The sequence below is a fragment of the Lytechinus variegatus genome, chromosome 7, assembly GCF_018143015.1.
Source record: "Lytechinus variegatus isolate NC3 chromosome 7, Lvar_3.0, whole genome shotgun sequence".
In the NCBI taxonomy this organism is placed as follows: Eukaryota; Metazoa; Echinodermata; class Echinoidea; order Temnopleuroida; family Toxopneustidae; genus Lytechinus; species Lytechinus variegatus.
In genome coordinates this window covers 15,837,827-15,864,819 of record NC_054746.1, presented here as the reverse complement: position 1 = coordinate 15,864,819, position 26,993 = coordinate 15,837,827, and the positions used below count along the sequence as shown (strand labels likewise).

Here is a 26,993-nt window from a genome sequence, read left to right as displayed (position 1 = left end):
GACAGCAGTTTTATCCTGGCCAACGCAAGGGTGGTGGACTACCCTATCGTCTATAGCAATGATGGGTTTTGTAAGATGACGGGTTTCAACAGAGCGGATTGTATGCAGAGGAGTAGTACCATCAATTTCATGTACGGCGAATTGACCAATCAGGATGGAGTCAAAGCAGTACAGGAGGCGTTTGAAAAACAAGAGGCGGTACAGGTCGAGTTACTCATATACAAAAAGAGCAGTAAGTTTGAAGTTGATTTATTGAAGGGGGGACGGATGAGGTGAATGTCTTCAATGGGTTTGTAATAAGAATACCATCCTCATCTGTATTCTATTTAATATCATAAGACTGATACTTCGTAATATTCTAACACCACTAGTAGTATAGTAGTAGTGCTACCACTAGTAGTAAGCCTAGTAGTAGTAGTAGTAGTAGTAGTAGTAGTAGTAGTAGTAGTAGTAGTAGTAGTAGTAGTAGTAGTAGTAGTAGTAGTAGTAGTAGTAGGAGTAGTAGTAGTAGTAGTAGTAGTAGTAGTAGTAGTAGTAGTAGTAGTAGTAGTATAGTAGTAGTAGTAGTATTAGTAGTACTGCTGCTGCTACTGCTACTACTACTACTACTACTACTACTAATACTAATACTAATACTACTACTAATACTACTACTACTACTACTACTACTTCTACTACTTCTACTATACCGGGCATGTTGGCTCAATGGCAGAGCGTCCGCCTCATGAACGGGGGTCGTGGGTTCGATGGGTTCGATTCACGGCCGAGTCATACCAAAGACTTATAAAAAATGGGACCTTCTGCCTTCTTGCTTGGCGCTCAGCATTTAGACTGGAGAAGGGTAATAATAACATGTTATGCTATGCAGGGCCCGCTGGAAGAGCAGTCTTATGATTGAAGTGGCTACCCTGCAAATACAACGTTATTATTATTATTATTATTATTACCCTGTACAGGAATAAAGTGATAATTTAGCACTTACAGTGCTTGTATAGTGACAGCACTACGAGTGCTGATTTTCTAGTTCAAATTTCAAACGACTATCATTTCTACGAATGTTACTTTATCCACTACCACTTCTCCTACGAAACTACCACTACTACCTTTATCATGTTTGTCACATCTACTGCCGTTGCTGCTGCTACAAATAATAAAGCTACTACTAAACTAAAACTCATCTCATAAATATACTATACTACTCTCACTACTTCTATTACAGAATTTTGTTGCGGTTTTTAATGAAAGTGTGTCACTTAAATTGTGGTAATATAAAGTTTGCCCTTTTTGGACCTGTACGTATTATGAATGCAACTGACCCCATACAAACATTTCATCATACATGCATCATACTTATTCTTGCATTATAATAACTAATTGCTATATATTTTTATCTGTCTGTGAAGGTCAGCCGATATACGGACACTTTAGGATATTCTGATCCAACTTACTGAATCTTTAGAGCAGTTATTTACTCAAAGCAGATTCATAAACAACACAATTCATATAATTCGCAACTTTGGTTGCTCATTTATCATTCATGACTAAACGTAAAGGGTTGAGCAGTGTAACGTTTGTCGGTTTAAAACTCATTTGTATTCATAGTTTATGTCGCGTTCGTCTCATAAAACAAATGACTTTATCGCGTTATTGTCTGTCTCATTAAATTCTTAATAAGCTTTCTGTCGGTGATGATTGATGTATTCTAGTACTCCTCGCTAGAGTCTTTTATAATCTGTGTACACTTCATTTTATACAAACTGTATGGATGATGGTTGAATTAGCCGCAAACTTACGCCATAAGAATATATAAGAAAGAAGGTCGGTGTTTGTGTATCTGTTAATTTCGCATTATTAAAGCTCAGTTGTTTTATGATTTCGTGACTAAACTGCCAAAAATAAATAAATAAACAAATTAAAACGATTACTACATTCCTGGGAACAAATCTATAGTCAATCTCAGTGGCGTACCTAGGATTTTCCACAGGGGGGGACAAATTCGTCCGCCCAAAAAATTGACAAGCAAAAAAAAAGGTCTTCAACCACAAAAAAGGATTTCGTACCCGAAAAAAAATGACAAGCAAAAAAAAGGTCTTCAGGTTCAAAGGAGCGGGCCAGGGATCAGTTGTGACTCGTCAGGGGGGGGGGGATTTTCCCCCCTCTGCCCCCATTCCCCCCCAGGTACGCTAATGGTCAATCTGATGAACAGACTTTTTCTCCAAAGCAAAGCCAGCCTGAATCTACACGAATTTCAAATTTCAAAATTTAAGGCTATTATCTTCCTGTAGTTTCAGTTTTATAGACAAGCAAACAGATCATGCCGTACAATGTCCAAGCTTAAATTTTGAGGTACAGTAAAACCACTGGATGTTTCTGAAAAAAATAAAGTATAATAGGCCTAAATATCAATATTCCAATGGATAAAAATATTTTCATGTTAAAAAAGACACTCATTATTAAAGTATTGACGTTCAGACCCTGTATTTACTTCATTCTTATTTCGTTTAACAAAAGAATTAAGAAGAAAGCTCCAATGTAACCTCTACACTTCCTCCAATTGAAAAGTCATAAGAACTTTCTTTAATTAGTCGTGGTAGTAGTAGAAGTAGTAGTAGTAGTAGTAGTAGTAGTAGTAGGAGGAGGAGAGGGAGGAGTAGTAGTAGTAGTAGTTGTTGTTGTTGTAGTAGTAGTAGTTGTAGTAGTAGTAGTAGTACTAGTAGTAGTAGTAGTAGTAGTAGTAGTAGTAGTAGTAGTAGTAGTAGTAGTAGTAGTAGTAGTAGTAGTAGTAGTAGGAGTAGTAGGAGTAGTAGTAGTAGTAGTAGTAGTAGTAGTAGTAGTAGTAGTAGTAGTAGTAGTAGTAGTAGTAGTAGTAGTGATGGTAGTAATATAGTAGAACTGATGGTATCAATACTACTATCTATACTACTACTCTGAGACATACATCGAGCGGTATTGATTTGGGTTGAGGTTGAGGCTGAAAATTCGCCGACGAATGAAACAAGTGCATGGTTCAGAAAAACCGTCATATAAATTTTATTCGCTATGTACGTAAAGAGACTACATTTTCAATGAATATCTTCAAAAACTACCATGATAAAACGACCAATACAATGATTTCTAGTATAAAAAGTTTTATTCGTAACCCCCTTCCCACCAGTACTTCGTTCTGCTACTGTCTCCTGCAATTATTAACGCTAGATTAAAGTAGGTCGAGAAATGTAATAAAAGTTATTAATGTTTAGTATTTTTATCCTTCCCCTTCTTCCTCATCCTCGAACACACATTTGGTAATGGTTCGTGGCAGTCGCCAACTTTGATCTTAAATTACTTTTGTAGTAAATTGGGGTCAAATTTTGGTCAATATGTGATGCTGAAGTCATTTGCTTATGACTCTAGGATAAACTCTAGGATAATCTTGTGAGAGCTGAGCTCTTGCAAAATCGAACTATCAAAAAATCGTCCGATAAAAATCTATTTCTGGAACATTTTGGGAAATAACACAATTCGACATGGATAAATATATATATATATATACGGTGCGTATCAAAAAAAAGTTTACACTTAGAAAAAATCCTGTAAGATTATACATTTGTAATATCCTGAAGACTTTTCCACATTTAAACATTGGTACAGATCCATTTAAGCAAATGGCGATATAAATGTCGAAAAATATTTCCGGTCCAGTGAGCACCACTTACTTTTGAAAAGTTAGTGAAAAACTATTTGCGCAGAACCTTGAAATAGTTATGCGAATCAAAGTAGACCTTAATCATGAAGAACACGTGGAATCTAGCTAGTAAAATTGATTTGAAGATATATTTTATCTTTTTAAACTTGTTTCCTTGCCCACAACACTTTGAAGAGTGCATTGCGCCCCTCCCCACTCCCCTACACACCGAGGCCATTGTGACGATATTTGCTTTACACTGAGCTGTAATTTACATGAAATGGCTTAGGCTTGATTTTCACTTTGTTAATCATTGCCAAGCTTGAAAAAAGGGTGGAGAAACAAGTATTAAATGAAAAATGAAATGTAAACCCATTTTGAATGATAAAATCCTAGTGAAAAAATGCTGGAGATGTCTGATATAAACTTTTGTTCAGAGTCAGTTATGTCCTCAGATCCAGCTGGCACAAAAAGGGTATAGGTTGTGCTTACTTAATTTCAATTTGGGTGGCAAAATGATTACAAAATGCTTGAATGTATCCTTTTAATTTCAATTAACTAAAAGTGCAAGGAAAATATATGAGAAATGTTTCGCAGGATAAGTTTGATTTCGCCCTTTCCCCTTGACACAGCGTGAAAACAAGCATTTCTGCGCAAACAGATTTCTGCGAGCTTTACAAAAATGGACAGTGCTCACTCAATTGTAACATTCTGTCAAAACTTTTACTTTCATTGGATAGATGAGACCCAAACCCAAGATTATATGTGAAAAAATTATCCATATGTTGCATATTTTTTAATTCCCAGGGCTTTTTTCAAAGTGTAAACTTTTTTTTGATACGCACTGTATATATATATATATATATGGGGTGTGTGTGCGATAACGTATGTATGTCTTTTCGATTGGATAAACTTTTAGCGCGTGACACGCAATAAAGTATTTACAGTTCAAATGGATACTATTGAATTTTATTCAGTGGATAAGCATGCTATTGCCTCTCTCCCCCCGGAGATATTTTAAGTATTTGTGCATTTGATTGAAGTCAACAGAGATATTAAAGGAGACTGAAACCTTTGAAACAAGATAGCTTCTGTGAAAACAGATAAATCAAAGAAACAGATCAACGAAAGTTTGAGAAAAATCGGACAAATAATGAGAAAGTTATGAGCATTTGAATATTGCGATCACTAATGCTATGGAGATCCTCACATTGACAATGCGGCAAATATGTGTGTGATGTGACTTGTGAACAACTCTCCCCATTACTTTAGTATATATTTCACTTAAATTGCCTCTTTTATCACATCTATCAATAGATCATGTGTTCTTTCTAGAGGAGGGTAAAATACAGATTTTTAAAGGATACATCATGAATAAAGAGTTTGTAACACAATAAGAAAAAGCAAAAAGAGACATTTTGAGGGTATTTTATAGTCCATCAAAGGGAAAGTTGTTCATGTGACACCACACATCCTTGTCGCATTGCCAATGGGGGGAATCTCCATAGCATTAGTGATTGCAATATTCAAATGCTCATAACTTTCTCATTATTTGTCCGATTTTTCTTAATCTTTCTTTGTTCTTATTTTTTTATTTTTCTGTTTCGACACACGCCTACTTGTTCCAAAGGATTCAAGCTCCTTTAAATGTTTTAAAGTTATTAATGTGTTAATTGAACATCAAACTGTGGGACACTGTCGTGTGTGCAACATAGGGTAGGTAAAGTAAGGGTGGATACGCATACAGGAATTACCAAGGGGGGGGCATTTAAACAAAAATTAAAAAGGATTTCACCAATCACCGATAGCATTCAACTAATCATTCAGAATTTCGGGGCAAGAAAAGTAAGGAGTCAGGGGCCAAGCCCACTCACCACCTGAGCCCCCCTCCTTTCGAATCCGTAAAGTTACACTCTGTGCGCTTTCAAGAGGGTAGATATTAAATCATATTTATGGGATTTTTTGTGGGTTTATACGATCAGAAAGAAGGGGTAACGTTCTGATATTTTTTCGTTACCAAGGGTATAGGATTTATCTGAAACCGAGTTCATGAAACCTCACTCAAAATATCTACAAGAGCTTTGTACCTGTCCTGTTTCATAGGGGGTCAAAGGCATAACCCATTACTTACCCTGAGAGGGGTTTAGAGGTGTTATAGCCCATCGTCATTGCTAGTGACTGATGATACTGTGAAAGCTGGCTATCTACTCAACCCTCGGGTGGCTCATAAACACTAAATGGTGTTAACTCTTCTACCTACGTGAGAACAACTCGGCCCCGTCTCGTTAATAATTCAACAAACTGTGATTGGCTAACAATTCACCTATGTTCGGGTTCATGTATTTCTGTACACATTCCAGAAGACATTGCACATGGGAAGGTTAAAACCTTTGCAAAAATACCTTGGTATATGAATTTGCTTCATGTTGTAGACGAACGAAGAGTTTAAATAGACATATAAGTGTTTCATGTATTTATAATGATCGAAAGTGTATTTTTTTCTATGTCTGTGCTTCCATAAAACTGACTTTGAATCACTCACAAAAGTTTCATGCAGCGCTGCATTAGATTCCATCTAATTTGTTCACGATGATGCCTTTTGTTCCGACCTTTATTTATCCTTTCTCTAACTTTTAGAATATACAAAAACACACTTGAACTACTCTCATTTCAATCACCAGCCCAGACACCCGTCAGTACGTCTTACACACACACACACACACCCACACACGCACCCTCGCAGTCTTACACCCTGCCCCCCGCACATGCCCACTCCCGCCGCCACACACACATACCCTCTCTCTCTCATACACACACACCCTTCACACATACCCACAAACCCAAATGCACATACACACACCTCCATCTCCTCCCTACCACACACACTCACCGTTACACACCACCACCTGACTCGCGTGTCGACAAATCTCGTGGATAGAAATCAGGTATATAAGAGAAACAATTGATCTAAAATGGAGTCAAAATCGGGATTCGTTTTCAAAGTTGTGGCATGCCAAAACAAATATGATTTTTTTATAGTGTTACCTGTTTGATAATCTTTTTTTCTTGTTGGAGCAAAATATTACCATTTCACCAGCCCGAGTCAGCACAGATTAAGATTAGAATTTTACTCAGGATTGGATTATTTTGGGTGTGTGAAAATATCCCAGGTGTAACTACTCCCCCTTCCAAATCAACAAATAATTTGCCACCGCTCCTCAGAGACTTACTTTATGTTATGACGCCCGCCCCCCCCCCCTTCCACCCCACCCCTCATCGCCATTATGTCCTAAAGCATGACAACCAATCTCTGATCAGCGACTGGTGCAGTATGATTACTAATCAATCACTCACTCAATTTAAAGTAAAGAAACCCCTCTCTGTATTAAGCGATCTCTCATTAGCGTGATCGATCACCCAATCTCTATCGTCTGCAGACCGTGGTCCAACCTGCGTGTAAATTAGTCCGGTTTGAAGGGAAGTGGTTTGGGTGCAAGCTTCTCGTGATGCATGTAATGTGATACAGATAATCAGGTACTGATCCATCTCTGGTTTGCAATTCTTTAAGTGGAGCATTGTCATGGTTATGAGGAGAAGGGATGGGGAATCATTCCAGTTTAACAGAAAATCGCAAGTCGTGCATATATCTTCATATTGTTAATATGTGATTTTTCATCACCCATAACAGGGGTTTTGCAATTAAAAAAAATCTCATTCCAAACACACACATCATTCTTAACAAAACAATTAGAGATACATTTTCAAAATAACAAGAAATATACATGTTTTAAATTCTTAATCCTTAATATACAATCTCAATGTCAATTCTTTCCCAAAAAAATTCGTATAACAAAGATAACTGAATTCGTGAACTGTTTGCTTTACTGAAAATAAATCGTTTGATGTATTTGATGACTTCACAGGACCTATAGCAGCATAGTATGCCTCATGTTTTATTTTGTTGTTTTTGTTTGTTTCTTCCTTGTAAGGGGGTAGTTTTGTGCCATCACACCCGCCCGTGTGTTGATATAGTAGCAATCATAAAAGTGGTTAACGCTCCGGAATTTAAATTACAAGGTCCGGTGTTCTAATCCAACCTCAGCAGTCACGCCCTTTAGCAAGGCGTTTATCTACATTTGCCACTCTCCACCCAGGTGTAGTAAATGGGTACCCCAGCTGGAAGAAATGCCTTCAATGCTTGAAAAAGCGATCAGAGAAGCTTTGCTAAAGTCGGGGTAATGGTATATGCAGCCCTTGGAAACTTTGAATAAAATGCTTTATGAATATTGCATATTGTTATTGTTTATTAAATAATCAATTTTCCCTAATACTTGAAGTTAATTTTTAAATTGCTTTTGGAATTCAATATTTCACGTGTAAAGTGGTTACCCAAGTTTAAAATACAGTCTTAGAGAAAATGCCATTTTGATGTGCATCCTCTTACGGCTATATTCCTTCCTCAGCTTCGTATGTTAGGTTTTGTGGTTTTCATAATTCATTCGTATTCATGAAACCTAATCAAACACAACGCTCATCTGGGACTAGTCACGTGACCACATGCTTCATCAAAACAGCTCCCAGAATACGACCCACACATTTTGGACAACCTATCTGGGAGAAGGGTGACTTGTGTTAAGAGCAAAGACATCTTTTTTTTATTCTTCCTGAAGATTATTATAAACGGCTACATTCAAATGCAGATGTCCAGAGGGTTTGCAAGACAAAGCATACCCCTTACCCTCGTCCATGGATACGATTTCAAGCCACACTTGGGGTGAATAACTTCCACTCCCTGCGGAGTATTCCCTGGCGAGCTGGAGTATGTTAACTCTTATGCATTGCCAAGGGGGATTAGTGCTGCCGCGGAATTCGTATACCTTGTCCACTGTACCGCCACGCAACCATATATGCACCACAAAAACCCATTAAGAACTGTGTAGCAGCATAGTAAATCCATGGTTTTTTTTTCTAATCAAGCTTTTTGTATACTAGATATCAGAATAAAGATTAGAAAATGCATCTTTATACTTTGAGAGTATGGCATTACAAATGTCGGCAAACAAAAAGGTAGTTATCATTTTCAGCCAATGGTCTGAGACAATTGTTTGCATTAAGATTTTTATTGTAGACCCTGCAAAGGTCTAATATAAAATTATGAAATAATTTGTTTTTTATTCAGTGATATTGTTCGGCATTTTGCTCTCTTAATATTTTAACCGGTGTGGTGGCTCAGATGGTAGAGCGTCCGTCTCACAACCGGGAGTTCAAACCCCGGCCACGTCAGACCAAGACGTTAAAAGATGGGGTTGCTGCTACCCTGTTTGGCGTTCAACAGTTCAAGGTATATAGCTACGTCGATCTGGCGATGCACAGTGGCTGCCGGGCCTAGGATCAATAATTTGGGGCAAAAAGAATTTTCAGATTATTTATAATTCAGATATCATTTCGAACAATAAAATATGGATTTTCATTTTCACTTCATTATATAGCCCACAATGAGATTAATTGACTACAAACTGGGATAATTACTTAATCACTGCGATCAGATTCTGTTCATCTCTCTTTCCATCTTTCTTCCTCCCTCTCTCCATTTCCTCTTACCCCCGCCCCTTCCCTCCCCCTCTCCCACTTTTTTTTCTCTCTCCGCCTCTTCTTCTCCTCTCTCGTTCTCTTTGTCTCTTTTTTCCTAGTTCGGTTTGTTTCGTTGTAGAGACTCTTCCCTTTTATCCCTATTTTTCTCTCTCTCTCACATTGTGTTTCCTGTCTACATAAGGTCATCCATTACGACTAACATGAAAGAATCGAATGCCAAGACTGACATATTGATAGGAATATCGTGCGATCGTTGCTGTCTGCTTAATCTTCCAGTGATCGCATGACGGATGAATAGTGTATCACCTAATAGAGTTCAGTTTACCATCTCGAATTGTCTACGTCACACGCATGGCACCTGATAAATAGTCACGAATAGGGACAGTCAAGATGATATCATTGGGGCCAAGCCACCCCGCCCCAACCCCTCATGCATCCTCCCTGAAATCCGGGATCCCCCAAACTGGTTCTATCACCCTGAGCGTAGGAGCGTGTCAAGCCGGTGGTATTTCTATCCCGCAAAGCTCCGCAGTTTTCTGCAAAAAGATTTCTGTCAAGTTCACGAGTCCTTTCTTTGAAAAAAATAGAGGAAAGCTTTCAAAGATGGATAGCCTAAAATTTTACTGAAGTTTAATTTTGCCCGTTTGACTCTTCAGTATGTAGGAAGGGTGGGTGTGTTTATATACAACGAAGACAATGCTGATTATTTCTTGACATGTATGAAATATCATGCAAATTAACGAGAGAAAAAAATGAAGTTCTGTCCATGATTGTGGTATTTCTTCACATTGTAATCTTCATTTATATCATCCGCAGAAAATAATTTCTAAATTATTCGATCCAATTTCCAGGACTTCAGAAATCCAAATTGAAATGGTCCTTAGTGCGTCCCAGAATAAACGAAACCGAGATTTAGCGATCATTTATCATAACTTAATCATAAATAGAATAGACAAATGACCTACCAATTTAAAGCTTAGAATCTCCTTTTTCATCTGATATTACTTAGATTATTTCTTATTCACGCATGAGTGAGCAAAAACAATTTGAAGAAAGAATACCAAAAACTCATTTGGCGGGGGGTATCTGGGTTTCAAAAGGAAACCCATATTTCTGAAAAGTTCAATATCTGTTCTTTAATTTAGTACCTAAATTACAGAAAATGGTCAAGAAATAACAAAGTTCTGGTCATTTGAAATAAGGCTTGAATTTCAATAATTTCATAAAATGAAGAGGTTCTCCAGGCTGGCTTTCAAACTCACTCGACACTCCGTTTTGTTGACGATCAGCCATGCATTAAATCTTTTGTTCACCATGCGAAGCTTCTGTGGAAATACAAGCCTTATTTCAAATGACCACAACTTTTTTATTTCTTGACCATTTTTGGTAATTGAGGTACCAAAATAAAGAGCAGATATTGAACTTTTCAGAAATGTGGTTTTCTTTTTGAAACCCAGATTCCCCCCGCCAAATGAGATTTTGGTATCCTTTCTTCAAATTGTTTTTGCTCACTCATGCGTGAATAAGAAATAACCTAAGTAATATCAGATGAAAAAGGAGATTCTAAGCTTTAAATTGGTAGGTCATTTGTCTATTCTATTTATGATTAAGTTATGATAATGATCGCTAAATCTCGGTTTCGTTTTTTCTGGGACGCACTGTACAACGTCTTGTTTCGTATATTATACCGTCACTGCTACTTTGGTTTTTGTGAAGCCATAACAAATTTACCTTTTCCAGAGTAAACTGGAACTAATCATGATGAAGAAGTTTCCCTAGATCAATTTATACAAAGACTTGTTTCGTAGAGTTAATTTTTACCCATTATCCATTCGCATAATAGTTCGCAAATGTGGAGGGAAATGTGAACTACTATAACCATTGCCCATTTCTTCATTCTGTAGAAAATGTATCTACACTCAAATGTAAAATTGCACGATTTCCTTTTTATACATTTGATATCGCAAGATGTTTTTACACATTGATTTCGTTATGAAAATGTTGGTTTCCATTTTAAAAAAGATACCGTAAAAAAAAAACATGTGAGCTTTGAAGGTTTTCATGGTGGTAAGACTAGATGAAAAAGTTGTTCGGTTTTCCTGAAAAAGGGGTGTTTCGAGCGAGTGAACCCTGCTCGAAGCACCAGAAGTCCGTTTCATAATTGCAACTACCATGGTAACAGGGCTCAGCAGCCAATCAAAATCAAGGTTACCATGGCATTTGCCATAATGGCAAAGTTACAACAATTGCAAGTCCTTTATGAAACGAGTTCCAGATCTTTTAAGAATTATTATCCGAAAGTTTATCCAATCTTATCTTAAATGGTGAAACCGAAAACTTTATCATCCAATAAAGACTATAATTTAAGAGTAATATGGAGCGTTGTGGCCCAGCGGATTAGTCTCCGGACTTTGAAATAGAGGGCTGTGGGTTCCAATCCCAGCTATGAAGTAAATTCTTTCGGCAAGAAATCTATCTACATTGTGCTGCACTCGACCCAGGTGAGGTGAATGGGTACCCGGTATGATTTATTCCTTGAATGCTTTAGCGCTTATGGCAGCTCAGCTACTTATGGCGGCTCAGCTACAGCCAGGGTATTATGATACCAAGTATCAGAGCGCAGTTGATTATAATATGCACATAGTAACTGCGCTATATAAATGGACATTCTCATTATTATAATGAAATCAATCAGTACAAGTGAAAATTTATTAGAAGAATTCAGTCACTTTGAACATTTGTTAATCGCCTATTGGCTTTTTCACGTTAAAGTTTTCTGCCCCTATACGTTTCTCCCTACATTCAACACTCTCTTTCCCCCTCTCTATATTTATCTCCCCCTCTCTCTCACCCTACTCCCATCTTCCCTATATACTTTTCATCGCACCATCATTCTATGTCTCTTTCTCTCTTTTAGGGACACCGATGTGGACCTTGGTTCAAATAGCTCCAGTCAAAGATGACAGGGATCAAGTGGTCTTATTCCTCTGTGTATTCAAAGACATCACAGCACTCAAGCAGCCAATTGAAGATGACTCCGCTAAGGGTACGGTTTATCCTCGCTCACATACTGGTCATGTGAACTCATGTGAACATTCGTCAACATATCAAAGATCTTCTTTAAAATAACATCATGAACTTTGATGTGTGTTGAATTTCATATTTTTCATATGGATAGCAAAAACGCACTGTAAAAATCAATATGTAGTAAATTAATTTAATCAATTGATTTTGAGGGCTTGATTTTTACAACATATCACAGACTCATGCAGATTTAAAAAGTCAAATTAATGTTACCAATGCCTTCAAACCATTTATAATTGAACTTGAGATGATACCTGTAATATGTAGAACACCAACAGAAATAATGATTGTTTTTTACAAGGATTCAAGTTTATATCTTTCTCGGAATTTAGGGTTACACACTGATAATTATTAATGGAAGATATAATTTTTTGAATTTAGATAAAGATTTAGAAAAAATTCATCAACAATGACATTCTCATCTTGTTAATAGACCGTGGTATTATTTATTATGAAATCACTTCTGCCAATTATACCCAATAATGTTAGAGAAGGACAAGCCGAATAAGAGATTGCTTGCAAAGCAAACGTTGCACCAGGAGTAATGAGGTACCATTGATTTTGAAAAGAAAGAAAATACTTTCTTGAGTAAAGCAAATGTAAGAAGTTTAGATTAGCATTTGACCCTGGTTTCAATGATAAAAATCACATAGGGATGGCGCCACAGAAATAGATTTTAAAAATAAAATCCTGGCTCAGCCCTTGAAGCCTCGACAGTTCGAATGAAATAAAAGTCATGTTTCACTTTATAGAATGGTATATGCATTCAGCTCTCTACCAAAATCAAACACACCCTTTTGCAGCCTATGCGTTCAGGCAGGAATCAACAATCTTGCTATTTCCGATAATGTCAAAGGATTAATATCTTCTTCAACTACAATTTTCTATTTTCTTCACTGAGCTTATAGTTTTTAGATGCAAATCTCCGGATTTGCATTTTAGGACCTCAAGCTCGCATATCCAAACTTGAAACGTAAATGTGAGTTTGTGCTAAAGATCGTCAGAAAATTACTTCTCTTTTCTCTGGAATTGCTTGATGATGTACGACATAAGCTGCTTTTGCTTGTATTTGCGCTTAAATCAAAAGAATGCAAACAATCGTTATTTCATATGCAAATCGTTCCAACGTCACCAACATTCAAACTCCTATGGATTGTGTAAAGAGAATCATAGAGCAAAAAATTACTTCTTTTATATATAGAATATATGGCAAAAATACAATGGCAAAAAATATGTAATACAACGGATCTATCCCACCCCCCAAAAAAATGTAATACAACGGACCTATCCCACCCCCCCAAAAAAAAAACCCAACTAATAAATGAAGTAAATAATAGTTTAATAAAAATAGATAGATAACACATATAAATAAATGAATAAATAAATGAATAGATAAATAAAAAGATAGATAGATAGATAGATAAAGAAAGAAAGAAAGAAATAGGACTTTAATGAATTAATTAATAATTCAATGAATGGCATTTTCTTATAAAACTCTTGCTTCATCGATGGTTTTTCACATAGTAATGTTTAAGCATGTTAAGTAGACAGAACTTTACCATTTGGGAATTTCCCTAAGTCTACAATCTAATGTAGGCCTTCCACAACTAACGTCATCAGAGCTTAGTAAGTAATCTATATGGATAATATATTCTAGTTTATCTTCTTCATATGCCAGTCATTGGAAATTCAAAGCAGAATTTAAAATTTCAAAAGAGCGTGCATGCCCAGAATAATTTAAATTGAAAGTTCTTGGGATATTGACATCAGGTTTATGAGCTCGTGTTTTTTTCCCCCAAACGAATTAATTGAATATTTGAAGGATTCGCTTTGGGTATCAACGGATTTGAAACGAACAGAGTAAAACTCTACTTTTCAAGGCATGCATTTTAATAGCCTTTTAAAAAGCTGGAGATTATAAAGCTTACTAGTATTTGACTGAGACATTTCCTTGTATACATAAAGTTAGGGGCCTGGGAACGATTTTCTACAAGGGTGTTTTCTCTCCCAAATGTAGGCTATTTTCATTAAACGAAATCCCTCTACACTATAGACCAGTTCGTATTTACTTCATGGGCAATTTTGGTCAAATGACCTTCCATTTCTTTCATCATGATAGGCAGATTTCGAAGCAAGATATTACGTAAACTTGCCTAACATAGCAGGATGAAGAAATTTAATAGACCAGGTGACTAGAATAGCACACCAATGAACACTTAAAGAAAGTATTTGTTGCATTCCTACTTGAATGCATATCTTAGCATGTTGCACAATGTACTTGACAAACTGTGAAATACCAGTCGTTCGTGGAAGCATTGTTGTTTTTTGTGGATGTAAATAAAAACGACAATTCAAAAGAATATATGAATAATCAAGACATCAAAGTTGATGCTTATCTCATTAGATTTTAAAGCACCATGTAACTTTAGTACAAATGACCTTCTCCTGATCATGCGTAGAATCTTTTGATCATGCGCAGAAAGGAACTACGAACTGGCTTATTGCATACCGACCACATTTCCAGGGGTGCATGCAAGAAAAATCTTAGGGGTGCTTCAGAGCACCCCAGCTTCCAATGTCCAAGCATAATTATAATCGTATTCCTATATTAGATGATAGAGAGTTATCGCAACCACTACGTAGACGCCCTCTGGGACGAAATGAATCTATTGTCAATAACCCTTCATGTCAAAGCAGTCTTTGTCGAAAATCGGTGATTCGAAACAGCAGTGTCGTCTTGGACTCTAGACAAACGACAAATTTGCGATTTTTCGTCCGTTCTGAATCTTAGGACGATCTGCTATCCCGGTCCACCAAATTTCGACAAATACCTCTCAGCTGTCCATTGCGATTTGACTTGCATTTTCAATAGATTTACTACGTTGTAGAATACGTCCTGGTAATTGCGAGAACTACCTATGTACGTCCTACGCGGAAAATATCCTCGCCTAATATTGCTAGCTAGATGTTCGAAAATTATATAAAATGCTTTCATCATGCTCAGAAGTATATAAGATAGGTGAATTACTGTCTGATGTAAATCAGAATAAGAGTAAAATATAACACCGAATTTGTTCAATATACAAGTTGGTACCAGAACAATTCTATTCAGGGTGTCTGCCCTAATAACAGATTAACTGTGGGTTGACTAAGTAATAATGTGAATCAGAATCGTACATTTAGTAGCAAAAACAGATATTTGAGTGGTCATAATGATTGTATGTATTTGATGTTGTCTAATTTTGTGTTTTATATGTAGGTGTTGGTCGTTTCGCCAAGCTAGCACGGACAGTCACACGTAGTCGATCTGTGTTAGTACAGGTCGCTCAACATTTACCAAATATGAAACAAGAGCAAACCAAACAGGCACAGATTTCACAAATTTCACATGTAAGTAAAGTGTAGATAGTTTGCAAGGGAGAATATTTCAATTTGTGTTACAACTAGGGAAAGAGATATAAATTATACTGTATTTTGTATTAAAAGTTTCAAATTTTTATTTAGATTATTTATATTTTCAGAATACCTTGAAGTATTTAACGAATTTTGAACAATACATATGAAGAGTTATGAAATTAAAACTGAGAAGATAAGTGAAATATTGATTAATATAAATTTTATGCAAGGTGTTGATCAAAAGTCATTTCGTTAACCAGTATAAGTAGCTAAATATTTGGGGACATTGTGTCCAGGATGTTTTTTTTTAATCTATTGTTTCAAATTGGAATGCAGCCGGACACTACAACGACCCTCTTGGTAATATTATCTTGGAAGAAATGTTTGCATATCTTTAATAATGTAAATAGAGTTTAAATGAGCCTTTACCAATATAAATACAGTGACAAAATTGTCAACCGATCATCTCCTAATTTTTGAATCTCTGATCGTTTCTTGTTTTTTTTATTCGATAGATGATGAGCCTTGATGCTGAGGTCCTACCGCAGTACAAGCGCGAAGCGCCCAAGACACCTCCACATATCATCCTGCATTACTGCACATTTAAGACTATATGGGACTGGGTGATTCTAGTGCTGACTTTCTACACAGCAGTTGCAGTGCCTTTCAATGTGACCTTCACCTATTCTACTAACAATGAATACATTACACTTGTAGTTATCGACGGTAAGGATGAATTTTAAAACATACTATAATTATGGTGCCAGTTGCGGACCCCCCCCCTCCGAGAAAATGTGAAAAAGAATGAAGAAAAAAAAACAAGAGAAATTGTGAGAGAAAAAATCCCTACCCCCTCCCTCCCTCGTCTTCCTTGCGTCAAGGGGAAGGTGTGGTTGGAGCAATGACCGCCATTCATATTTTATTATTGTCAAAGAAAATTAGGCAGAAGTCGAAACTCTGCGGACATTGGCATGTTTTGTTTCTTTTTGCTTGTCAGACAAAAGGGAGAAAAAATGGCCACTATAATTCACTTTAGTGGCCACTACTGTCCAATTCTGAATCCACTGCTTCATGATACGAAAACCTTAAAACAATCTATAGCCGGAAACCATCTAATTTCAAAAGCGGGCAGATTCTTATATGAATATCATTCTCAAAATGACATTTTTCACCTAATACAGTTCGGGTAATTAAGAGCAACAATGATTAACCGATTAGAATTGAGTCGTAGTGAGTTTTCTTCTTATCTTTGAGAATAATATTCCTTTCTTTTCTCCGAAACAGATAAAAGCTATTTTCCATATGTAAAATATTCAACTGTGATATGACATATTAGTAATCAATTGGAATGATAACTGCAAATACTAATTTTATGCGAAATCTAATCCGAAAACTACAAATGAAAACAGACAATAAGCGTTGGTGTTTCAAACTAATAAAAGGTAAATAAATAAAATCGACTTGCGCCATAGGTTGGCGACGGTGTACGGTAAAGAACAATTAAAAAAAGTGCCCACCTCGTTACCAAAATGCATATAGCATTTTCAGATAACAGAGCACTGTCGATTAAAGGCCTTGCTCACGGGCATAGGTGCCGTGGCCGGGGATCGAACCCCGGATTTTCAAATGACTAGTCAGGCTCCTTAGACCACTCACCCACAGCACCTTCATGATGATGTTACACAATAGTACTACATTATTTCATTTGAATTCATCTATGTTAGTTCCTTTTCCTTCCATCAGGTATCGTCGATATCGTCTTCTTTATCGATGTCATCCTCAACTTCCACACGACGTTCGTTGGACCTGCGGGCGAGGTCGTGTCAGAGCCCAAAATCATACGCATGAATTATCTCAAATCTTGGTTTATAATCGATCTCCTATCGTGCCTCCCTTATGACGTCATCAACGCATTTCAAAATTCTAGTAATGTAAGTAAAAAATCAATTAAGGTATTTTAAGGCGATGTATCACCTATCTTCCACAAAGCATGTTTGCAATGAAGTGTGATATGGTGCCTTTTTTCGCGCTCGAAATCCTTGATCTCCATGTCAACGATAATGCACGGTATATGTACTCTTATAATATGATAACTAAATAAATGACGCTATAGAAATGCCTATGATTATTAATCATCATGAACATATTCTGTCTGCGCTATTTTGTATACGTCTTCACAATTTGTCTTCCTTTTATGTCCACAGCTGTCTCTATTACAATGTTTTCTTTTTCACTCTTTTCACCCTAAGTCCTGTCTCTTTATGTTTTAAAGTCTTTATCACTAATTGCTAACTCACACATTTCTCGTCTCCGCAACTCTACCTATGTCCGTGTCAATCTATATTATCTCATACTTATTCCGAAAAAGTTAAATTAATTGTAGAAAAATGCAATCACTGACGGTATAAAATTACTATTACCATATTTGTTTATCTCGAACTCCCACTTATATTCTTGTTTTTTTTCAAGTTAGAAGTCAAAATCATTAGTTATTCACCCTGAAACAAAAGTTAATAGCCATATCGCTTACAATTACTACACATGCATTTCAAGATTTTTACTTTATGCCATAAAGTCAAGGCCTCCGTTCTCTTGGTTCGCGCGCTCTTACCACTGTGTTGCCATGACAACAGCATCACAGCTACAAAGCACATTTTACAATTTCACCCATCTCCAACAAAATTTTGTTTTGAAAAGACCACTCCTTTGATTTGAGGCGATTGCCTTCTTTCCTCGTTACCGTCGTTGCTATGTCTTTTTTTTTATGAAAAATAGAGGAGACGGCTTTGCGTGGCATAAAAATTGGCACAATGTCACGTGACTTTTGCTCTATCTCTCTCTCTCTCTCCCTCTCTTATTTCCTGTTCGTGGACCTTTAAAATTAATTTTTGTCATTCCAAGACACTTGTGACCTATTTCGTAAAATCTCGATTAGATTTTAGAAACAAGTTGTTAAAGAAAGCTCTAATTTATAGTTGGCCAACATGAGAGAATTGTGTCGGGTATTCATCGAAGAAATGATATTGTTTGGTGAATACCGTATAACATCAACCATGACAGGGTGAGAAATCATTGATAAAATGAATAGAATATCGCTATAAAGTAGAACTATATGTCGCCACATTTATTTCGTAGAATACTGTGGTGACTAATCTGATTTAAGATTGCATATTTATCATTCATATTTCCATTTTTTTCATGTATTTCTCTTCTGTTTTTCTCCTTCATGTCTCCTTCTAAATCACTCTCTCTCTCTCTCTCTCTCTCTCTCTTCCCATCACTCTCTTCCTCTCTTTATTTTCTACCTCGATATATCCCTCTCTTTCTACCCGCCCATTCACACGGTTAAAAAATCGTAATTTTAATGATTCCAGTGAAAAATAAGGCTAATGAGGAATTTTCAGCACTTGTGAAACCAAACTAAAACATGATTAGAATCACGAACGCTAATCACAATCACGAATTCAAATTCTACTCCGGAGGTGAATTCCAGTTCCATTCCATTAGTCACAGTTTTCGATTGAGCGTGTGAAAGGTCCGATGATTCTAAAGACGAATTGCAATCATGATTACAATGATGATTCAAGATTCACGTGAGAAAAGGCCCTGCGTCCCTTTCTGTATCTCTCTCTCTCTCTCAAACACACACTCACCCGCACATCATCATGACTGGGGACGGGTCTTTTCACACGTGAATCTTGAACCATCATTGTATTGATGATTGCAATTTGTCTTTAGAATCATCGGACCTTTCACACGCTGAACTGTGATTTATATTGGAATTCCCGAGCGAAGGCGGTTTGTGTCCTTGGTGACTTGTCAATCAAAGTACTTCATCGATACGATGAGTGCATGACAATATGTCCGGAAGTGCTAAAAAAATGACACGTAAGCTCCGCCCCCCCCCCCGATATTTTGAAGGTCAAGCCTTTCACACGTAAAATTCGTACCATAATCCCCGGAGTAGAATTTGAATTCGTAATTGTGATTAGCGTTCGTGAATCTAGTTTGGTTTCACACGTGCTAAAAATTCGTCATACGCCTTCTTTTTCACTGGAACCTTCATTCAAATTACGATTTCTTTTTTACCGTGTGAAAGGGTGGTTAGATACTTCTGATAAAGTAATTCTAATCACAATCATTATCAATTATTTCTCTTTTCATGTCTCATCAGAACAAAATCAGTGGAATATTCAGTGCCCTGAAAGTAGCTCGACTCCTACGACTGGGGCGCGTGGTGAGGAAACTCGACCACTACATCGAGTACGGTCTCGCCTTCCTCATCCTTCTCATGTTAAGTTTCGTCCTGGTCGCCCACTGGTTCGCCTGCATATGGTACACTATCGGACGAGGGGCCCTCGCCCAAAACGACACCAACTCGTGGCTTTACAAGTTCGGCAACGACATGCAGGATCCTTACAAGATCTTTGAGAACGGAACGATCGCAAATGGACCCGATGTCGGTATGGAATATGTATCAGCGATGTACTACACAATGAGCAGTCTTACCAGCGTTGGATTTGGGAACGTGTCTGCTTATACCACCTACGAACGCCTTTTTACCATTGGGATGATGATTATTGGATGTGAGTCATATTAACAAAGAGATTTACCACTCTATAATTAAGTGCGAAAGAGTTATTCTGGTCCCTGGGGGGCGTTTCGTGAAAGGACTTGTCGGACATTTTATCCGACAAGTACCAGTTTATCCGACAGTTACCATAAGAACAGTGCCTCTCAGCCAATCAGAATCAAGGAAAAACGTCAGATCTGACAACTTGTCGGATGAAAATATTGATGAAACGCTCCCCAGATCACACTTCTCTCGGAGTGATAATATGGACCAATCCCATTTGGAGTGAACTGTGCACCGCTTTTAAAAAAATTTAGATCGCATTATAGTTATCTTCAGAAATGGCATCTTTTGTTTTTTCCTTTTCGTCATTTGCAAACCTTACTCCAAAATGAGGGAAATCGTCTTATTAAGGACCAGAATATTTGAGATATCATATTCTTATTAGTAACGAATAGTTGGATAGTCCGAACACTGCATGCTGGTCGTTGTTCCATTCGTTACTCAAAGATCAGAAATTGGTACAAAATAATCGATTGTATTCTGTAAAATATTCATTTTCATTTTGAAGGAGAAGTAAAAACCTGACAGAATGACCTTAATAATGGAAGGGGCATCCTATCTGTCTATTAAATGGAAATTCGATTCGAGTGATATGTGCGCCAGGTATGCACTTTATTATTAGCTGAAAAAATAATGATCGTCCATTCTAATAACCCTTTTTTCAATAACATATAACCTTGAAAATCTAATGGACAGAGGGCTTAATAATTATTCCAGTTCAGTTTGATTAAAAAAAAAGCGCGCTTCTGAAGATAAATATGCGTACGAGTAACTCTATCCTTTCAAAACGTCTTCCCCGGAGCCATCAAAAACAAATCTCCTAAATGACCGGGGCTCCGTAACACAAAGGTTTGTGATGAATTGCAAATATGAAAAAACACGCTCTGATTGGTCCCTGATCAGTATTTTGAACCTAATGCGCATGTAAAGGTGATATTGATTGATCGGGTCATTTAGCGATTGATCGCTAATCTTTGTGTTACGGAGCCCTGATGATTCGAAGAAAGATTTACGTACTGCAGAGTCAGCGATTTATTCTCCAATGTTTTCGAGCAGGTGAAGAACCTGATTTGATAAGAAGGCATGGCTTCTTTGTAAACGAGCATCAGGAATCGAGAAAATCGAGATATCTACGTTATTTCGACTTAATTTATCAGTTATCCTTTTTCTCTCTCTGAGGCTGAATGAATAATGGTTTATATTCGTTATGAAAGCGGTAGACATGGTAGATAAACGTGTAAGTGTACGGATTATAATTTCAATAACGTAAACAGGATCCGTAAACTGAGAACGCAATACGCGCAAAAATACAAAGAGACTTACCGCCCTTTCACACGCCAAAAAATAATCGTAAGTTGAATGATGATTCCAGTGAAAAATAAGGCTAATGACGGATATTTAGCACGTGTGAAACCAAACAGGAACACGCATAGAATCACGAACGCATATCACATTCACGATTACAATAGTAATCATCATTACAATGATGATTCAAGACAAAACTTGTCGAATTTCTATTAACAAATAATTGCTTGCAATAATATGAATTCCCTTCAGAACAAAGTATATGTAGTCATGTCATGTAGCTATTGCTCCCAAGAAGGATTTATTGCTTTCACATGTATGATTAAACTGGGTTTTCTTGCTTTAAGTATTAAACGATAACGTATACCAAATTGAGATATTATTTCACCCTTGACCGGTCAAATTCACAATTGGGACCTTTCGCAATCCTCACGGACGCTAATATTAGGGTCCCCTAACACAAAAGTTAACGCTTAATCATACACTTGATTTTTAAGATTGATTGTACATTATAGTCAATAGAATCAAACGTAGAAAACTGCTCTACAATCAATGCTAAGTTTTGTGGTTCAGGGGGGTTACAGGCCCTATTTTCGTGTGAAAAATCCTTTCCCGCGACACCCGCACCATACATGCATATATATTACGACTGATGGCTGGATATATTCGAAATGCCTGACCTAAAATAGATTATGACATGGATAAAAAAGTGGTTTTTCAAACAAATCGAGTACATAATGAGTGAGGGAAAACTTACTGAATGAAGGCTTAGATATAGATCGTTACAGTCCGTCGAATCGATATTGCATTTAATGTGGATTATTGGTGGATGATTGGCAATTGATTCCATGGGTCAGATCACCTCTCCAGCCGAAACCATTTTGCATGCGTTGGTATGTACACAGCGTATGCAATACGTTTGAACATGCAGGTTTCTTTTGTTTACTCCTTCTACACAAACGATACGCCACTAGCACACGATGTAATGGGCATTATGTTTTACTTTCCCCAGAAATGGGGGATTAGATTCAAATTCCGGGGGGACCATGGGGTTTCGAAAAGTACCATAAACAAGGGAAGCAAGTCTTTTCCAGATTATGAAAATGCATCTTTTAACAAGTATTTGGTTTGTGAAACCCTACAAGTATTGGATATATATCCCTTTTTTCAGTATTTTAAACATCGTTTTTGACACCCTTATAACGTTACATAGGCCTGTACGTAACGTACTTGCCCACTCTGTCCCCTTTTACGCGTGGTCGCGCCTGGTATCCACTAATCAATGGAAGTGGGCCCCCGGGCGGTCTCTCGAGTTCTAGGAGGAACCAAACGTGGCTTTAGAAAGTCGTCCTAATTTGGATATAAAATTATCGCTGTTGCCATAGTAGCAACCAGAATTTTGCACACGAAACGCAAATTGAATGTTTCCGTTGCAGATGCGAAACGAAAAAAAATCTCATGTCACACAATTTGCATTGCAGGACAGAGTTTACGACCATGATGACGGGCCCAAAAAGTCTCTTCCAAAATCAACTACCGTCGTAAATAAGCGTCCGCGTTCTCCAACGAAAGGTCGGGAATAACAACGAGAGAACGATAAGCTATTCTAGATTATACAAAAATGTAACTATACGTCATACATCTTGTAATAAAGTAAATCCATTGAAATGGTGTACATCACATCTTGTGGATATGGATATGGATCACCAATATCATCCCATTGAAAATAATTCAAGTAGGACGTGGGACTGCAGTAACGTACATTTCAGTAAATCCAGAAATACCTTGTAAACTTACACAGGGGTAAATGGAGCGTTACGCACGTCACTCTCTTTCCTAATCCCACATTCAACGGTTCTGTCGTGCCATGTCGCTTTAGTTGTAGACAATAGAGATTATCTTCATTCAGATTTCAGACACATCAAGGCAGTAGCTGCTGTCTTCAAGAGTTTATACATTCAAAGCAAGCAAGAGTTGTGAGCCAAGTTGAAATGAACCAACATAATTTATCTCTGCTTCTAGTTGACCAAACTTTTCATAAACCTTTTTTTTGTAGCTCTGCTCTACGCCTGTATCTTTGGTAACGTGACAACCATCTACCAGCAGTTCACCTCAAATACAGCCCGCTATCACGACATGCTACAGAATGTCAAAGAGTTTATGAAGCTACATGGAGTTAGTAAACCGCTCACTGAACGCGTGCTCGATTACGTCATCTCAACGTGGTCAATGTCAAAGGGCATTGACACAGAAAAGGTATTTGAATGACCAAGCATGATTGCGCACTATCGTGACTATGGGGTGTCAGTGATTGTAGTCGAAGTTAGTGACGGTGGCAACGACGGTGATGTTGGTGATGATGATAATGATGATGATGATGTTGGTGATGATGACGATGATGATAGTGATGATGGTGATGTTATGACGGTGATAAAAGATGATGAGATGGTCGGTGATAATTATGGTGATGAAGGTGATCATGGTGGTTGGTGGTAATGATGATAACGATCATGATGGTGATGTAGATGATGATGTTTGTGATTAGCCGGCGATGATTCTCCTGGTGATAGTGGCATGTTTATAAGGCGCCGATGCCGGTGAAGATGATGGCCGTCGTGATGAAAGTTCTATGATCTACGATATTATGATCTATAAATCATTAAATTTGACGATTACAAATTTATTAAGATTGAGAAGTTTTTAACCATCGGTCATAAGACAATCCAACACTACTATTTAGATATGACGTTAACAACAAATACTGATATGCACCAATAAAAACTCATTCATGAAAGCAACGGTAAATGAGCGTTGTGTTCTGGCAGTAAGGGCAGTAAGTACAATTTTTGAACGCGTCTCAGTTTATTAATGATTGATCTGTGGTTATTTTTTATCTGATGGGTTTAAATTTACCAAACAGCAAATCCTTTTCTGAATCTGGCTTCTAGAACCTTTTCTTATTATTGGCAGCATACAGACATTTTCCCTCAAATTTTAAGGATTTCTCTATGTCGCATCATAACCATGATTTTCATCCTGATGGTTTCTCTCGAACGTTTTGATCCCCTCTATCTACAGGTGTTAAGTTACTGTCCCAAGGACATGAAAGCAGACGTCTGCGTTCATCTCAACCGGCGCGTCTTCAACGAACACCCGTCCTTTCGTCTGGCCAGTGAAGGATGTTTGAGGGCGCTTGCCATAAGCTTTCAGATGAGCCACAGTGCACCAGGTGATCTGTTAGTCCACAGTGGTGAAAGCATTGACTCACTTTGCTTCGTAGTCGCTGGCTCACTGGAGGTGGTTCAAGATGACGAAGTGGTTGCTATCCTTAGTAAGTCATATATCCCATCCTTGTCATACATAATTCTCTATTCTGAGTTAATCCTATTCTTAGAAATTCTTAGTATCCTTAGTAATTCATCATATAAAAGAACTAAAACGCGCAGCCACTCTTTGTCAAATTGACAAGAGATTAAGAGATTTTTTATTGTCTAAGCGTTACAACCAAATAATCGCTGTCTGGTCGATCAAAAATTAATTTGGTTTTTTTTATGACAATCTTTATGAATTCAGACTCTTCAAAGGATCCTTGTCTCCCATTCGCTAATTCTAATATTACATTATTTGTTTTCCGGTGACCAGGTAAGGGTGATGTCTTTGGAGATGCATTCTGGAAAGAGCCCAACCTAGGACAGTCTGCAGCCAATGTCAAATCGTTGACATACTGTGATCTTCATAGCATCAAGAGAGACGATCTTCTCGATGTCCTCGATTTCTACACGCAATTTTCTACATCGTTCGCTCGTAATATGGTGCTTACTTACAATCTCAGACGCAGGGTACGTATTCATACCAGAACAGCCTCTTACGATTCTAGAGACCACTCGAAATGTGTAATGGGTCCCCCTTTTCTCATTTTCGCAGGTCATGTCGAATTATTAAACTGTATTTTATGTTCCTGACAGGATACTACTAGGAGGTAGTATTTTGGTAATTTAGGTAGTTTTTGAGAAAAGTGTATTTTTTTATTCCTGTATTCTTTATCAGAAGATATCTTATTTCTCTTTGTTTCCTCTTGTATTTCCCCTCTCCAGCTAATTTTCCGAAAAGTAGCAGATGTCAAACGGGAACAGGAAGAGGCAGAGAAACGGAAGAACGAGCCTCCAATCCCAGCTGATCATCCTGTTAGAAAGATGCTCAATAAATTCCGGAAACTCAGTGACGTACCCGATAAAAAGCCTCCTACGTCGACGATAAGAAAATCAAGAGGTGAAACAAAGGACGTTGAAAAGGGAGACTCACATGCTTTGAGCAGAGTTCCTGAGCATCAAACGCCACCGCCTTTAGCATCGATTGGGAGAGTGAAGTCGGTGAAAATGCCAGACGCACCGGTAAAAAGACAAGACAGTACTAAAGAAGTGCCAGATACCAAATGGGGCCCGTTAAAGAAGATTCCTCTTCGAAAAGCAGAAAGCACGGACAGTGGTATACTCCGAAGTGAACAAAGGCTCGATGAGATTGGTAGGAGTGATAGCAAGGAAGGCAGTAGTTCAGTAAGCGCTGCCAGCTCGGATCATCATCTCTTATCCAGTCTCATGGAGATTAAGATTGAACTGAAGGAAGAGATAGAGAACCTGGGGATGAAGATGAATCGCTTAGACGACCAGATAGCTGACATCATCAAAATATTCTCACCAGACGTATCGCAGTACTCGTCCAGTATGGCCAGCTCTAGTAGTTCACAAATGGGATCTTGTAATGAAGTGCCCTTGAGTTCACCACAGAAGTCACCCATGGTTGTCCAGGTTAGGGAACATGGTGAGGCTTCATCAGACAGTAGCGGTTTGGGTGAGCAACGTAGCTCAAGTGTGACGTCAACGGGTTCGGCAACATCAAGGCAAACCTTGTCCAGCAATGGAGGTCGCAGTCCGACAGCGATGGCCGCGCATCGAGGGCCTCCTCCTGTAGAGAACACGTTGGACCTCGTTGAACACGATGCCCAAATCGATGCGGGTTCTTTGTCTGAGATTGAATCCCCTCCCAGCCCGGGACCAAGAGGCAATCCAGAATTCTGATCTTTCAAACTCTCTAGGAGCAAAAAGATTGATGACTCTTTTTTCCAATGGCCAAAGGAACTTATGAAAACTTAACTATAACAAAAAAGATCCGACCCTTGTTCTTAGCACTATCTTAAAGATACCATTAAGATACTTTGGGTCTTTGAGATTCAAGAGAGGACCCTCCCTGGCAGCGGTAAGGAAAATGATGTAGAAAAGGGAAAAAATCTACCAATAAAATCGAATGGGTACTCCTACG

General features: G+C 37.8%; 1 protein-coding gene across 1 annotated transcript; it reads left to right on the top strand.

Moving 5' to 3' along the window:
• Nucleotides 1–26,859, top strand: LOC121418550 (potassium voltage-gated channel subfamily H member 1-like). The gene is made up of 10 exons (XM_041612473.1): nucleotides 1–232; nucleotides 12,174–12,302; nucleotides 15,600–15,730; nucleotides 16,252–16,462; nucleotides 17,480–17,667; nucleotides 19,911–20,322; nucleotides 23,734–23,933; nucleotides 24,756–25,008; nucleotides 25,320–25,516; nucleotides 25,772–26,859. Exons 1-10 carry the CDS (start codon nucleotides 76–78, stop codon nucleotides 26,750–26,752), a joined length of 2,859 nt encoding a protein of 952 aa, XP_041468407.1. The 5' UTR covers nucleotides 1–75; the 3' UTR covers nucleotides 26,753–26,859.
• The last annotated feature ends 134 nt before the right edge of the window (nucleotides 26,860–26,993 follow it).

What these genes read in the sequence shown, in the direction of transcription:
- LOC121418550 (XM_041612473.1), top strand. Translation starts at nt 76, where the DNA reads ATGACGGGTTTCAACAGAGCGGATTGTATGCAGAGGAGTAGTACCATC. An exon ending in AGGGCATTGACACAGAAAAG is followed by an intron (nt 23,934 to 24,755) that starts GTATTTGAATGA and finishes CTCTATCTACAG; the next exon opens with GTGTTAAGTTACTGTCCCAA. An exon ending in CTTACAATCTCAGACGCAGG is followed by an intron (nt 25,517 to 25,771) that starts GTACGTATTCAT and finishes TCCCCTCTCCAG; the next exon opens with CTAATTTTCCGAAAAGTAGC.